At 57.7% G+C, this 14,815-nt stretch overlaps 1 protein-coding gene across 8 annotated transcripts; it reads right to left on the reverse strand.

Annotated features, from left to right (window-relative positions):
- Positions 1–1,521: 1,521 nt before the first annotated feature.
- On the reverse strand, positions 1,522–14,474 carry RNF207 (ring finger protein 207). Of its 8 annotated transcripts, none has more exons than XM_029228336.1 (17): positions 14,047–14,474; positions 13,269–13,401; positions 11,921–12,065; positions 11,742–11,823; positions 11,593–11,668; positions 11,389–11,514; positions 10,894–10,940; positions 10,558–10,630; positions 10,423–10,491; positions 9,836–9,904; positions 9,653–9,750; positions 8,669–8,909; positions 8,366–8,551; positions 8,042–8,093; positions 7,604–7,721; positions 2,920–3,000; positions 1,522–1,751 (listed from the first exon to the last, which is right to left on the reverse strand). In XM_029228336.1, exons 1-17 carry the CDS (start codon positions 14,235–14,237, stop codon positions 1,583–1,585), a joined length of 1,956 nt encoding a protein of 651 aa, XP_029084169.1. In that variant the 5' UTR covers positions 14,238–14,474; the 3' UTR covers positions 1,522–1,582. The 8 variants fall into 8 exon arrangements, 5 of the variants coding, with proteins under 5 accessions (XP_029084169.1, XP_029084168.1, XP_029084170.1 ...); XM_029228335.1 differs by having other exon boundaries at positions 8,669–8,921; XM_029228337.1 differs by having other exon boundaries at positions 8,723–8,921; positions 14,047–14,472.
- Between the last annotated feature and the right edge of the window lie 341 nt (positions 14,475–14,815).

A 14,815-nucleotide genomic window follows, 5' to 3' on the forward strand; every position in this document is an offset into this window, starting at 1 on the left:
GCCAGGCGACCCCAGCCTGTCTGGCATGGTGCGAGAGGCTTGCTGTCTGTGCCCTGCTGTGGAGGCCTGACGCCCTGTCCTGGGCTCGGTCCCAAGTGCTTGCTCCTGCAGGACTGTCCCATAGCTTAGGCTAGGAGAGTAACCTAATGGGGTAATTACTCTTCTTTTTACATGCAGAAATGTTTATTTAAATATTGGATTTTCTTTCACAGAAATTATTTCCAATGCTTAAATAAAACTGTACTTGATTTCACTATGAACAATAGTATGATCGTGTGGGATTCAGAAACTTTTTTTTTTTTTGAATATTTATTTATTTATTTATTTATTTGGCTGTGCCGGGTCTTAGTTGCAGCATGCAGGATCTTTTAGTTGCGGCATCCGGGATCTAGTTCCTTGACCGGGGATCGAACCCGGGCCCCCTGCATTGGGAGTGCAGAGTCTTGACTACTGGACCACCAGGGAAGCCCCCAGAAACTCTTAAGGTCATTTTGCTTCTGGCTAAGAAATGTCCAAGACCTACAGCGTAAAACCAGATGTGTTTTGCCTCCTCGATTCTGTTCTGGAGTCCTACCTCTAACCAGTTTGTAATGACAAGTTCCTCCAGCCCCCCAGGCTACCGTGGACGTTTGTGATGCTCTGGGATGGGAACGTCTGACAGAGCAGGTGTGGAGGTGTTGGGTACGGACGTGGCGGATGCGTCAGCGTATTGACCTGCAGGCCCACCTGGCACGTAGAAGCCACTCGCCGTTTGAACCACCGAATCAAGCTGATGTTTGCTTAAAGCATGATTCTTTGGGCATCGTTTTGCCTCCGAAACTTTACACTTTAGGTCATGCAGGTTAATTTTCTTTTTTAAGCATTTTGTTTAAGTTCCGCTTGATAGAACGGGTACTGGGTAGGAGTGGAAAACCACTAGAGCGAAGTTGCTGGTGAATCGTGCTTTAATACCAATAGAAGGTGAACACAGGAAAGTGACAGCAGGCGGGGGGGACAGCGGTGGGGAAGTCGTGACGGAGGCCATCTCCTGCCATGCAGGCCACCAGGTGCTATCGCGTTGCTTTATGCGCTCAGTGAGAAAAGCTGGAGCAAAGGGTTTTCTCCCCTATGCTGAGTCAGCGCTCAGATTAGCGGGGGGAACTTTCCAGCGGCGCCCGGTGAACAGTGGGGCTGTGCTTCAGGCGGAGCCGGATTCCTCTGTGGTAGGGCAGGTGCTGCACAGTGGGCGAGTCTCATCACCCGAAATTCAGACGGGCGCTCACGGGACTAGCACACAGACGCCAGGGAGGTGCAGGGGCAGTGAGGGGCTTCAGGCTGGACGTTCACTCGTGTAACGTTTTCCACGCCGACTGGGATGCCGTCCCGAGTCACCTTGATGAGGACCAAGACTCGGGGCAACACGAAGTCTAGCTCAAGCCAAAGAGCCTGAAACTGGGACCTGGCAGAGAGTGTCTGGGTTTTTCTGCTGATGCATGATTGTTACACATTAAACAGGAAATCATGACGGGAACCGCCTTTTCTTAAATATGCCAGCATTGATGTGCACGTTGTAAGACGCCCGACCTCCGGGAGCTGTCCCATGCTAAGCTGGGCGCTCTCTCCATGTGGGGACGTCACCCCCGTTTTTCGGTTTGGGTCTGTGAGAATCTTTATTTTTTAGTGGAGGCTCTTCTGCGAGGCTGCTCAGGGTCCGGCTGTTTCTCGGCTCTGAGGTCTTCTCTCTCCTCTCCGAGACACTCACTGGATCGTTCCTAAAGAAACACTTAATGTGAGCTCCTCTCTGCTCCCCTGTCTCACTGTGTCCCAGTGCTAAAATCCACCCAGGCAGAGGCTTTCAGAACGGCCAGCCTTCCGGGAAGGCACCAGCGGGTGGTAGAACCTTAACTACATCATCTCCTAAAGGATTTTTTTTTTTTTTAAATAAACTTATTTATTTATTTTTGGCTGCATTGGGTCTTCGCTGGCTTTCTCCAGTTGTGGAGAGCGGGGGCTGCTCTTCATTGTGGTGCATGGGCTTCTCATTGCGGTGGCTTCTCTTATTGCAGAGCACGGGCTCTTGGCGTAGCGGGCTTCAGGAGTTGTGGCTCGCGGGCTCTAGAGCGCAGGCTCAGTACTTGTGGCGCATGGGCTTAGTTGCTCGGCGGCATGGGGGATCTTCCCGGACCAGGGCTCGAACCCGTGTCCCCTGCATTGGCAGGCAGATTCTTAACCACTGCACCACCAGGGAAGCCCCTCCTAAAGGATTCTTATTCACTTCTGATGACTTTTAGTTGCCAAAACATCGGCAGTGCAGACCGTTTCAGTGGCTTGTGGTGACCCGGCTCTTTGAATTGACCCTCCCCTGAAGCATGATGCCTGGGAGGGTAGGGCTGCTTTCTGCTCTGTGGCTCTAGATGCAGCAGACCTCTCCCTGCCCCCAGGCCCTTTTAGCTCTGACTTCCTACAACTCCAGAGAACTACAAAAAGATCAGCCTGTGATAGTGACACATCTGTTATCGCACATTCTTTTCTCCCTCTGGCAGTCATTTTGGCAAACACTGTGGCTCCAGTGAGTAGCAATGCTCTCTCACAGGAGGAAATAACCCACGATCCCTTTTTCTCGAGTCACAGTGGTGTAGGAGCCTGCGCTCTCGGAGGTGTGGGTTGGGCAGGCGGCAACCACGGCTGTCCCTAGTTAGAAACCTCACGTCATGTCTATCAAGGTCACATCTGTCACGAGGTCATCTGTTTGAAGGCACCGCCCAGTTTAAGAACCCCTCTGACCCTGTATTTTACACACTGAGGCCCAGCTGAGGCCGTAGAGCTAGCTGGTCAATGGCACGTTGGGACCAAAAGAAAACCGGAGGTCAGTCTTTGTCGCCTGTATTTGTCTCTGAGATTACATCGTTTGCCCGCTCAGGTTGGAAAGACTCACTTTACCTGGCCTGGGCCTCGCCGTTCACGCCATCATCATGCGTGTTTTGGAGATGGTCTGACGGTTCATCCACAGGGGCCTGAAACCTGCGTGAGAGAAAGCAGTTCCCAGGAATGCGGATGCAGCAGGGCCAGCCCACTGCGCGCGCTTAGGCTCACTGCACAGACACCGAACTTGAGCAAACACTTTGGGCCTCAAATATTTACCGAGGGCCAGGGCCACGGCAGTGGACGAGAGAGGCTGGGCCCTGCTCTCGTGGGAGACCCGTTCTGCGGGGGGAGACACGCCAAGGTTGGGAAGGAGCCCCAGCGGGACGGATGGTGGGGAGTGACAGTGAGGGAGACCTGCTTTCACTAGGGTGGTTTGCGAAGGCCTCCCTGCTGACAAGACCTGGGTGATGAGGTCCATGGAACAAGAAGAAGCAAGAACATTCCAGGCAGAGGCAGGGAAGTGGCAGCCAGTCTAGCTTCTTTGCGGGACTGAGAGGCCATTGTGCCTGGGGTGTGGGGAGGGGCCGATGTGGTCAGAGGTGGGCAGAGAGGGTCCCAGAAGGACTTTCAGGCCCTAGCACGATAGGCTTTAGAAAGACCACTGACTGTGGCATGCTGGAGGGGCCAGGGTGCGGGGCTTGACAACGGCGGCTTGGATTGAGGGTCACAGTCGAGACAAAGCAGGCGGACCAAGAGAGTTGAGTCAACAGGACTTGAGGATGGGTTGGCAATAAGGGATGAGGGAAAGAAAGGAATCCAAGTCTCCTGGGCTTTTTACTTGAGCATCTGGGTGACTGTGATGCCTTCACTGAGATGAAACAGGAGTAGCATGTTCGGGGGGGAGGAAACCAAGTTCGGGGCCATTGTGGGGTTTGAGGTGCCCTGAGACCACCAAGAGGAGACTCCCCCAGGAGGGGGCACTTGGAGATGAGTCTAGAGCTTGGGCAGATCTGTGCTGGGGAGGGGGATTGGGGGTCATCTGCAATACCATGGGGTTTTAAAGCCAGGAGACTGGGTGAAGCCCCTTAAGGAGAGGGCGTAGGATAAGGAGAATGCCTGGCACTGAGCCCTGGGGAAAACTGACATTTGGGCCTTGAGCCAAGCGGGCAGAGCCCAAAGCCAAAGAGACTAAGAAGGAACAGCTGGGGGACTTCCCTGGTGGCCCAGTGGTTACGACTCTGCGCTCCCAAAGCAGGGGGCCCGGGTTCGATCCCTGGTCAGGGAACCAGATCCCACATGCACGCTGCAACTAAGAGTTCGTATGCCACAACTAAGCAGCTGGCGAGCCGCGACTAAGACCTGGTGCAACCAAATAAATAAAGATAAATTAAAATAAATAAAAATTTAAAAAAGGTTCTCTTTCCCTTTAAAAAAAAAACAAAAGAAGAAGGAACAGCTGGAGGGGCAGGAGGAAAACCAAACCGGGAGTGTGGGGCGTCTCAGAAACAAAAGAAGAGTGTGATGAAGGTGACAGACAGTCCAGGCTCACGATTCGAGGCCAAGGGATGTAGCACACAAGGTGCTGATGGTGGGAACAGGAGCAGATTTGGTAGGTGGGGTTGGTGTGAGCTGCCAGCAGTGGGAGGGGAGGAAGCAGAGGGCAGCTCCAGATACCTGGAAAGCAGTGCTGTGAAGAAGGGTAGAGGCAGCCTCCCTGCTTGCCCCAAACCTCCAGGAGCTGGGCTCCTGCCCGAGCTTTCCATTTGCCGACACCAAGCACGGAGGCCACTTCCCCACAGAGATGTGACTCTGCCGGGGTGTTGCCCCTTGCAGGCAGGCAGGAGCACCCTACTTGAAGCCGGCTGCTCACCGAAGCAGAGCACACAGAAGGGAAAGGACGCCAATGGTAAGAGCACGGCTTAGAACGGGCACACAGCGTGAACAGGCTGGGTAGGCGGCACCAGGATGTCACCTCCACCCAGAGGCCCCCCAGGATAATCCCAATCTCAACTGCTAACACCAGAGGTTAGTTCTGCCTGGTTTTGAGGTTTTATAAATGGAATCACACAGCATCTGGAGTAAACTGCTTAGTAAATGTCAGCTTTGGAGGACATTGTAACTAGTCCTGGCTGGACAGGGATTTGATCAAAATTGTGCAGAAGGCATGATGAGTGCAACCTCTCAGTGTGACGTTAAAATAGTCACTTTAAAGGTGGCTTGGCAGTTCTGGATTAATACAGCAATTGCGCGCGCGCACACACACACACACACACACACACACACACACACACAAATTTTTCCTTCTTCCCCAAACTCATTAAAACTAGTAAAGGGACCAAAACAATGAGGGGGAAAAAAACCTCTCCAGGTTGACAGCAGGAAAGGATAACAGCAAAATTTTGGAACTGGAGAGCATGTAGACAATGGTCACTAATTCAGCAGACCTGAGCGGCGGAGGCCCGACCAGTTCCCACCACAGAATCCTCAGGGGGCCCAGGAACGGGTAGCCCCAATGCCTCTGCAAGTAGGAGGGTGGGACTGAAATAGGACGATGAAGGTCAAGATCCCTACCTCCGAACCGCTGCCCCCACCCCCAATACTGAAGGGTTAGTCTCTGGGAGGGTGCGACACACCGTGAGAACTACTGAAAGACAGAAAGTCAGCTGTGTGTACAGATGCTCCATACGGTGACATTCCAGGAAGGAAACTGGGCAAAGATCTAAAACTGACATTGGGGCATCAAAACTAAGACAAAGCAAAACGAAAAACGCTGCCCACCCAGATCCCTTACACCGAAGCACCGCCCATGTGCTCAGAGCTTCCAGCCTGCTCTCCTCCACCCTAACTCCTAACATGAACCGGTAATTGAAGATTTCCTGACAGCTGAGAAAAGCCTTTAACAGGGAAGGTAGAAACCTAAATAAAACGTAACTTGGAGGAAACAGACTTCAGGGAGAAGGAAACTTAAAAAAACAAAAGCAAAAAAACATCTGTCGGCCCCCAAAGGGGGTAAGATATTCTGTCCATGCAACAACAGAATGCTGTGTAACAAGAGCAGTCAGGGTACCAAAAACACCTCTTTGGAAATGAAAAACAATTTAAAACATTTAAAAGAGCTCTTGGAAATTTTCTTCGAAAATGAAGAACTAGGGCTTCCCTGGTGGTGCAGTGGTTGAGAGTCCGCCTGCCGATGCAGGGGACACGGGTTTGTGCCCCGGCCCGGGAAGATCCCACATGCCGCGGAGCGGCTGGGCCCGTGAGCCATGGCCGCTGAGCCTGCGCGTCTGGAGCCTGTGCTCCGCGACGGGAGAGGCCACAACAGTGAGAGGCCCGCGTACCGCAAAAAAATAAATAAATAAATAAATAAATAAAAAATGAAGAACTAAATAGAAGAGTCGGAAGGTAAGAGAGGAAATCTCCCAGAAAGTATAGCAAAAAGATGAAGAGGTGGAAAACAAGACTGAAAAGAGATGGTAAATCAGAGGGCCAGCCCCGGAAGGCCAATACCCAATAAGAATTCCAGAAAGAGAAAAAGTGGAGAAAATCAACTAACCAGTTCAAGAAGAAATATGCCCAAACAATTTCCAGATTGAAAGGACCCAATGGACGGGACTAGACCCTCACCAACGTGAAATTTCAGAACGCTGGGAGCAAAGAAGATTCCACAAGCTTCTGAAGAGAGAATAAGCGGGGACTTACCCAGTGGTCCGGTGGGTAAGACGCTGTGCTCCCAATGCAGGGGGCCCAGGTTCGATCCCTGGTTGAGGAACTAGATCCCGCATGCGTGCTGCAACTAAGAGTTCACACACTGCAACTAAGAAGTCCGCATGCCGCAACTAAAGATCCCGCATGCCGCAGCTAAAGATCCCACGTGCCGCAACTAAGACCCGGCACAGCCGAAATAAATAAATGAATAAATATTAAAATAAATAAATAAATAAGGAGAATAAGTGGGTCACATTACAAGGATTAGGAATCAGAATGCCTTCAAACTTCTCAAAGATAGCCTTGGAAGCTAGAAGACAATAGAGTGATGCCTTCGAAGGAGAATCATTTCCAACTTAGAATTTCCATCTAGAATTCAATACCCAGCAAAACTATCAGTCAAGTGCAAAGGCAGAATAAAGATATTGCAGCCTTACGCTGTTCAAAACACGTCCCTTCTCTGTACCCTTTCTCAAGGAGCTGCTTGGGGGATGGGCTCCACCAAACCATGAAAGAGGACACGTGTCATATGGGCATCAGGAGATCTCACTTTGGAGTGAGGCAAATGGAGACCCCTGGAGGGTGGTGGAGGGAGAGGCTAGGTTGACCACTGTGTACCAGCCCTACAGGGCAACCACCCTGGGGCTCAGACTTGAGAGGCAGGCACACTGAGGACCTGCCACTGTTAACACCTCCAGTGCTCAAGTATGGTGCTGAGAGCCTGGTCCAGGTTCCTATCTAGACTTGTCTTAACCGTGTACTGGGGAAGTTCTCTTTGCTCTGTGTCCTGCTATCTGGATCAGCTGAGGACCCTCATTACACCCCCAAGGTGTAAAGAGATGGGCAATTGTGTGCCTAAAAGCAGAAACTCAGAGCAGCCTGCTCATTCTGTGTTTTGGCAGATGTCCAGCACCTGGTCCTCCCAGATGCCCTGATTAAACCTTCATGACCTGGCCCACTGACTTCCCTGAAAGGGGCTCTTCCAGAGGTGTGGCACCTTTCCTACGCACATTCTGAAGCGTCTTGGTTCCCCCGGAACACTCCCTGCTCTCACCTGGGCTCTAGCCGCTCCTTCACCTTGGCAATGGAGCGGACGTAGGGCGTGATCTGCTTGGTGATGGTGGTCAGGTAGGCATTCTCCTGCTTCAGCTGGAGAAGGTCATGGAGCTGGGCTGTGGGGGCCCAGGCCAGAGCGTTAGGTCTTGTTGGCTTCAAATTCTTACTCTCCAGCCTTGAACCATATAAATAACCCAACTATTTCAGTGATTACCTCTAATTAAAGAGTGAGGTAAGACTTGTGAAGGCATCCTACTTACTGAATCCTGATCTCAGATATATCATTTGGGGGCCAGTTAGCAGCTGTGAGGCAAAGTCAAGAGCTAGGGGGAAGAGCACGGGGGTTCGTATCTGGTTAGTTGGTAACTGGCTTCCTCCCCCTGAAAGCATGTGGATTAGCTCCAGGACAGGGGTGCGCCCAGCAGCTGCCCGGGACCTTCATAAATCTCCTGCTCGTTAGCCATGCGCTGGTAGGATTCCTCCCAAATCTGAAAGAGAAAGTAAGTTGGATATTGCACGTGGCCGTGAGTTGGAATTTCCCTTGGCAGCATTTCTGTCCTCTAGCTACTCAGAGCCATAGGGCACTCCCAGCCAGTTCACGTGGTTCCAGGCAGCAAAGGCCCAGGTTCCAGAGCCTGCCACACGAGGGCCTCCTGGGGCACCAGGCCAAGGTCCTCCTCCCCCTTCCTGTCTTGGGGTAGCTCATGTACATGCTGACAGGTGGGGCTGCAGGGGAGGGAGGTTCCTCGGGAAGGGCTACCTCCTGGAAGACTGCTCTCATGCCCTCCACGGAAGCATACTCCAAGGCGATCTGTGTGTCCACCTGCAGGGACTTGTGCAGGATATCACCCATGATCTCGGCCTTGATGAGCGAGTGGTGCTTGGTGAGGTCCCGGTGCAGCTCCTGTACCTGGTCCTTCAGGTTCTGCATCTCTGCCTGCAGGCGCTGGGGGGAGAGACGGCGTGAGTGCCTGTGTTACCTGCAGGCTGGGTGCACTGCGGGGGCCTCAGTGGAGGGACGGCCTGCAGGCCAGGTGGCCAGGACTAGATTTGGCCACTGCACCTTGGCGAGAAGGGGTGGGGCCTTTCCCAGCTGGCAGGTCCCTGGCCCCCTCACCCGGTAGGAGTTCTCAAAGTGGCGGCAGTGTTCCGTGAAGGGTGAATCGTCGCCCTCTGCCAGCAGCACCTTGGTGCTGATGGACCGGTGCAGCGTGGGCTTTTGGACCGGTGACCCCAACATCTTTCCCACGGGGGAGGGGCAGCTGGGTCCCATCAGCACCTTGGGGCCCGAGCCCCCTGCTAGCCTGGGGAGAGAACTAGTGTGGATGTAGACGTGGGGGTTCCAGAGGGTCTTCCCTTCCTCCAGCCTCCCAGCGCGTTCTCAGCCTTCTCAACCCTCTCACCCCAGGCTGCACACCACAACCACGCAGGAGCTCTGAAAAAACCTGATGCAAGGCTGTGTGCACCCAAGACCAATGGCATCAGCAGGGTATTTTGTTAAATCCTGAGGGTGATGCCAACGTGCAGAAGCGTCCACCAGGATATCCTCAGACAGTGTGTTCACCCACACACACTCGACCTTGCAAATTTGGCTTGATGCCCAGTATCCCTTGCCTGGGGCCCTGGAGCTCTTAGCAGACGTATCCAGCTTAGGCATTTCTCCTAACTCCCCCGGGGGTCTCCAGCTCTCTAGACTGGGCGGAAGTCAGACCCCCTGCGGCTTCTGGAGACCCAGGCCCCACCCTAAGCTACCCCTTCCTTTCAGGGCTTAGGCACCCCAGTCCGGGTGCAGCGGCGGCGGTTGGGGGAGCCCCTGAGTCCCTCTGTCCACCCCTGGCCTGGCTCCACTCCAGGTCAGCCACGCGCTTCCGATCCAGGGCGGCCCCGACGGCTGTTTCCAGGCTGGGCGGACTCTCCCTCCCGCGTGGACATCTTTGGAGCCCAGACGCGGCGCGGGGAGCTCGGCGAGCTGGGAAGGGCGGCCCCCACCCCAGCGGGGACCTTGTGCCCGCATCCCCTTCCCGGTCCCGGCGCCCCTGCGGCTCACGTGCTGGTACCGCCCCCGGCACCCGCCGCCCGGCGCGGTCCCAGCAGCAGCAGCGGCTCCAGGCAGCGCGCGAACTCGGCGCGGTAGTCGCTGGCGATCTGGGGGGACGGACGAGCTCGTGAGGCAGCTCCAAACTCCGCGGGCCTCCGCCCCCGGCCCGGCCCACCCCGCGGCCCCGCCCACCTTGCTGCTCTGTGCGGGCCGTAGGCGATGTGGCCGCGTGACGATGCCCTGCAGCCTCTCCACCAGCTCCTGCGCTCAGGTGGGTGGGGGCGTGGGGGTGACAGGGAGGCGGGAGGACCGGAGGACGCGTCCGTCTTTAGGATTTCACCTGCCATCCAATCCTTCCACACCACCCCTGCCCCCAAATCCACAGGAAAGACTGGGGGGTCTGGACTCCAGTAGACACTCTGCACTTTGGGGGAGAGGCTTATGCTCCCTTCTAGGCTTTGCTGTCCTCTTATTTTTTTATTTAGTTTTTGGCCGCGCTTTGCGTGGCTTGCGGGATCTTAGCTCCCCGACCACCAGGGATTGAACGGGGTGGAGTCCTAACCGCTGGACCGCCAGGGAATTCCCTGCTGTCCTATTAAAAGGGGTTCAGCCAGCCCCTAAATGTTTTGTAGATGATGGTGTGGAAGAAGGGGCTACCCAAAGACCCCCTGGCCCAGCCTCCAGGTAACAGGCTGCCCAGCCCTGAGGTGGGGGGCTCTGGTGTGCAGGGTGGGTTCCTGGTGGGGAGGGGGGGAGACACAGAATCTGTGGGCACTCACATAGCCCAGGTCCAGGAACTCAGCCTTGTTGGCCAAGCTGAGGAAGGAAGAGCAGATGGCCAGGTGGACCTGTGAGAGGGACACTGCTCAGTGCCTGGGCTGGGTGCCCGGCCCTGTGCCCCCAGCTCCCCTTACCTGGAGGGTGGGCAGCAGAGTAGCCAAATGGGAGAGCTGCTCCTTGAAGGCCTTGTCCTTTTCTTCATACTGGCTGGGGGAGGAGCAGGCAGCCTCATCTCCAAGGGGAGGGCTGCCCACCCCCACTTTGGGGGCGGGCTCAGAGCTGGGTGGTTCCATCTCCCCACCAGCTTTGTGCATCCTTCCTTGACACCCCTTCCCTGAGCCCTGAGCTTTCCTCCTCACCGGTAGACACCTGGATGTCTTGCTCTCCAGGGTGGGCCGGCACCTGCCCAGGCTATGAGATAGGTGTCTGGAGGTCAAGGGGCAGGGGATGGAGAGCCCGCCACCACTCACCTCTGCACAGCCTGCAGCAGCAGCGCTTTCCTCTCTGCCAGTTTGTCCTGGGAGGGAAGGTCTGCTACTGGCTGGGCAAGCTCCGCCCTGCCACCTCCCAGCGCTCTCCCAGTCCCCTGGGCCCCAGCCACACAGCTGCTTAGGCTGGCTCTCTCCAGCCCACCAGCGCTGCTGCCCGGGCCACCTCCTTCTTGCATCTCACCGCCTGAGAGCCCTGGTGCCCTCACCTTAAATGTCACCTCCTGGGGGAAGTCTTCCCTGACACCCTCTCACCACCAGCGCCAGCCTGGGGCAGGCCCGTGCTCCACCTCTAGAACTCTCCTGGCAGCTACGATGATTAAGTAACTTCTGAAAGCAGCTCAAGACTTGCTGCCCTGCTACACTGGAAACTCCACACGGGCCCCCGGGGGGAGGGGCCTGCCCTGTGTCCCGGGCACCGGCCATGGCTGATAAGGATGCTCAGCCTGTGGCCGGCTAGTCCCCCCTACCCCTCACCTGCATGCTGCCGAAGAGGGCGTGGATGGCGGCCTCCTCATCCGCCGCGCTGCGTCGCACCTCGTCCACCATCGCCTGCAGCAGTGCGATGGCCTCCCCTGTGGCGGTCTGCAGCGCCTTCACCGCCTGGGGACAGGGCGGCCTCAGTCTTGTGGGCGCGCGTTCTCAACCCCCGCCCCGGCGCGCCGGGCGCCCCGCGCTCACCAGCATCGCCTGCTGCAGCCGCTCGCAGCCCTGCACGTACGCCGACTCGAGGTCCACGCAGTGAGCCCGGCTCCCCCTACGCGAGCCCGCGGATGAGCCCTGCTCCGGGCCACCCTCCAGCCCCCTGACCTCCCGCGCCCTCTACCCACCCCTGCATGTCCCGGAAGCAGCGGATGCACAGCAGCGACTTCTTGTCGGTGGAGAACATGATGTAGGGCTCGGCGTGCAGTGCTGCGGCGGAGGGGGGGAGTGCGGCGGTGAGGGCTCCGGCCGGTGCCCGCCCCCATCCCCGCCCAGCGCTGGTCCCCATCCGGCACGCCGCACTCACTGCACTTCTGGAGCACGTCGCGGCTGCGCTGGCCCAAGGCCACGATGTCGTGGCGCGCGAACATGCGTGCCCGGTGCGTCTCATCGCGGCAGCGCGCGCACAGCGGCTGCCCGCACGTGTTGCAGAAGTACGTGGTCTCTGCGTCCTGCGGACAGAGCTCGGGCTCAACCCGCCCGTGAACTGGGAGCCTGATCCCATCACGGCCCGCGAGGGAACTGCAGCCTCCGCACGTCGTGGCTGTGCGTCTTGGCCCCGGCCTGGGGCAGGCGCGCGGTCACATGCAGCCCTTTCATGTAACCCCAACGCGCAGCGCTCTCATGTACCCAGTTTACAGACGAGAATATTGAGGCTCAGAGAATAGGTAAGTAGGTCCAGTAAGGAGCAGTTACCCAGGACGGTCTTGCGGAGGGGGTTACATGGGGTTGTGGGGAGGGCAGGCACTGCATTTGCAAAACATTTCACCTATAACAAAAACGTATGTGTACGCCTGTGTGTGTGTGTGTGAAGCCCCCCGTTGGCGCCCTCACTAGTAGCCACATGGATGCCTACGCCGGCCATCTGGAGTGGGAACTTGGCTGGGAGGCGAAAAGGAGTGAAGACCTGCAGGTGCCCTTCCCCAGGGCTGAGAGTCCTTCCCCAGGGCACTGACCCCAGCAATGGCTATGAAAGCACAGACCCCAACTTCCTACGTTGGCACTCAAGGCCATTTCCTCCCCACGCTCTCCCGACCTCCAGCCCCTCACCTCCTGCTGGTTATGTCTGTACTTCTGCGTAGCACATATTCTAGAACTTGCCCGCCCTCCCAGACCTTTTGCTCCTGCAGGGACATCCTCCTGGGATTTGGAATACCTGGTCCAGCCTCCACAGGCCAGAGAGAGTCTCGCGTGCCCTTCACAGTCCAGCCTGAAGCCTGGCCTCTGCTCCCTGGTCTTTCGGGATCGCCCCTCCCCAACGGCACAATGTCCTCACTTCCCCTTGGGCTGTTGATAGCTGCTCACAGCTACCCAGGTAGCAGCGGACCCCAGAGGGCTGGCCTAGGCCTGTGCCCTGGCATGCCCTTCCTGTTCCAATTCACAACTGTGTTCTGAGTTGGGGACCAGTAAGCTCTCCCCAAATCGAAATAGCCTTAACTCCTGCAACTATCTTGGTGTTGGCCCAAGGCAGTTGTTTTGGACCTCAGTCTCCACACCAGTAAAATGGGGCCCACATTCTGGATACACGGTGCCTTAGAGAGGCGTTGGAGAATGCCCTGATGGGTGATCCTCTGATGACATGGCACCCACTGCAAGCGTCAGGACAGTGCAACCTGGCACCCTCCGCTCCCCACCCCACCCCCAGGCGCCCCTGCCTGCTTGCCGCACTCCTGGTCGCAGTTGGCACAGCGCACCACGTCCATACCATCCCCTGAGCTGTCCACCAGGAACTGCAACAGCCGATCCACCGGAGGCAGCCCGCTGGGGCCCTTCACCACCGTCTGGTGTCTGCGGAGAAGCTCCAGCCAAGATCCAGAGGCCCCTTCCCTAAGGCTCCCTACCCCCTTCCTACTCCAGACGTTCCAGTCTGGAGCTAAAAATAGGGTGGCGGGAGGTGGGATGCCTGCAGGTCTGATGTCTGTAAATATCTCAGCCAGTGCTCTCTGACCCCGTCCCTTTCCAGTCCTAGGGGAATCTCGGGATGGGGCTGGCGACTCAGGGTGTCAAAGGCAGAAGGCTCCCCTCAACCCCCTCTCATGGCATTGGGCAAATTTAGGGCCACCCCGGGTAACTTGAGCCAACATAACCTGCTTGTGTTGACTGAAGACTTCAGGACCCCCAAGTGAGTTACTGGGAGTGTCCAGGCGCTGAGCTGAGATCCCCTACTCCAGCAGCATTGAATCCGACAGCACGCGCACTCTAGCCCGCCCTCGCCCCCTGACTTTCTGTGGGAGGCCTTGGGCCACAACCCCAGGTCTCAGTTACCCCATCTGTAAAATGGGCTGGAGCCTTCACGTTCTCTGGCAGAGAGGTGCAGGCTGCGGGCAGCCTCTCCCAGCCGTCTCCACAGGGAGTCAGAGCCTTGCCCTCCCAGCACCTAGGTCCCAGCCCAGCGGGGCCAGTCTCCCGTCTTAAGGGGCTCGAGGCACTCACTGGCACAGCGGGCAGGCGAGGCGGCCGTCGGCGGTGCGGCCGCGCAGGCAGCCGGCGCAGAAGTCGTGGAAGCAGTCCAGCAGGCAGGGGTGCTCGTACCGCGCGCGGCACAGCGGGCACACGAGCGGGGGGCCGCTCGCCGCGTCCAGGGCGCCCGGGCCCTCCAGGGGCGCAAAGATAGCTCCCGACATCTTCGGGCACAGCGCAGGAGGGCGGGGGGGCGCCCGCGGCCCCTCTGCCCCGGTGCCGCCTCCCTCCTACCTGGCCCGCTGGACCACGCGCCGCGTCCAGCGGTCGTGGAGCGGGGAGCAGCGAGGGTCCGGGGCTGGGGGCTGGAGCGCCGGGCGCGGAGAGAACGGGCAGGAGGCGCGCGGAGGGGCCAGACCCTGTGCCGCCGCCCTCCCCGCCTCTCCACGGCAGCCCTGGAAGGTCAGTCGGTGCCTCCTACCCAACGCCCAGCCTCCCCGGGCCTCCCCCCTCCCCTCCCCCCTCCCCTCCCCCCCACCCCAGGAATTCTCCTCCCGGTGTCCTCTGGGTGACCCGCAGCCGACACCCCTTCCGCGCCAGGCGCCCCCAGCCTCGCGCGCGGTGGCCCCGTCCACCTTCCCGAGGCTGGCGCCGGCTGCCTCGCGCCGAAAACCTGGACGGATCTCGGCGCTCGCCGCCGCTGTGACCCAGGGCTCCGGTTACGGCCACGGCCGCGGCCACTGCTCCCCTGGCCCGGAGGAGGAGAGGCGGCAACGCGCGGTTGGAAAGGACCCCGCCGGGC

The sequence above is a fragment of the Monodon monoceros genome, unplaced genomic scaffold (assembly GCF_005190385.1).
Source record: "Monodon monoceros isolate NGI ecotype Baffin Bay Population unplaced genomic scaffold, NGI_Narwhal_1 Super_Scaffold_18, whole genome shotgun sequence".
Lineage (NCBI taxonomy): Eukaryota > Metazoa > Chordata > Mammalia > Artiodactyla > Monodontidae > Monodon > Monodon monoceros.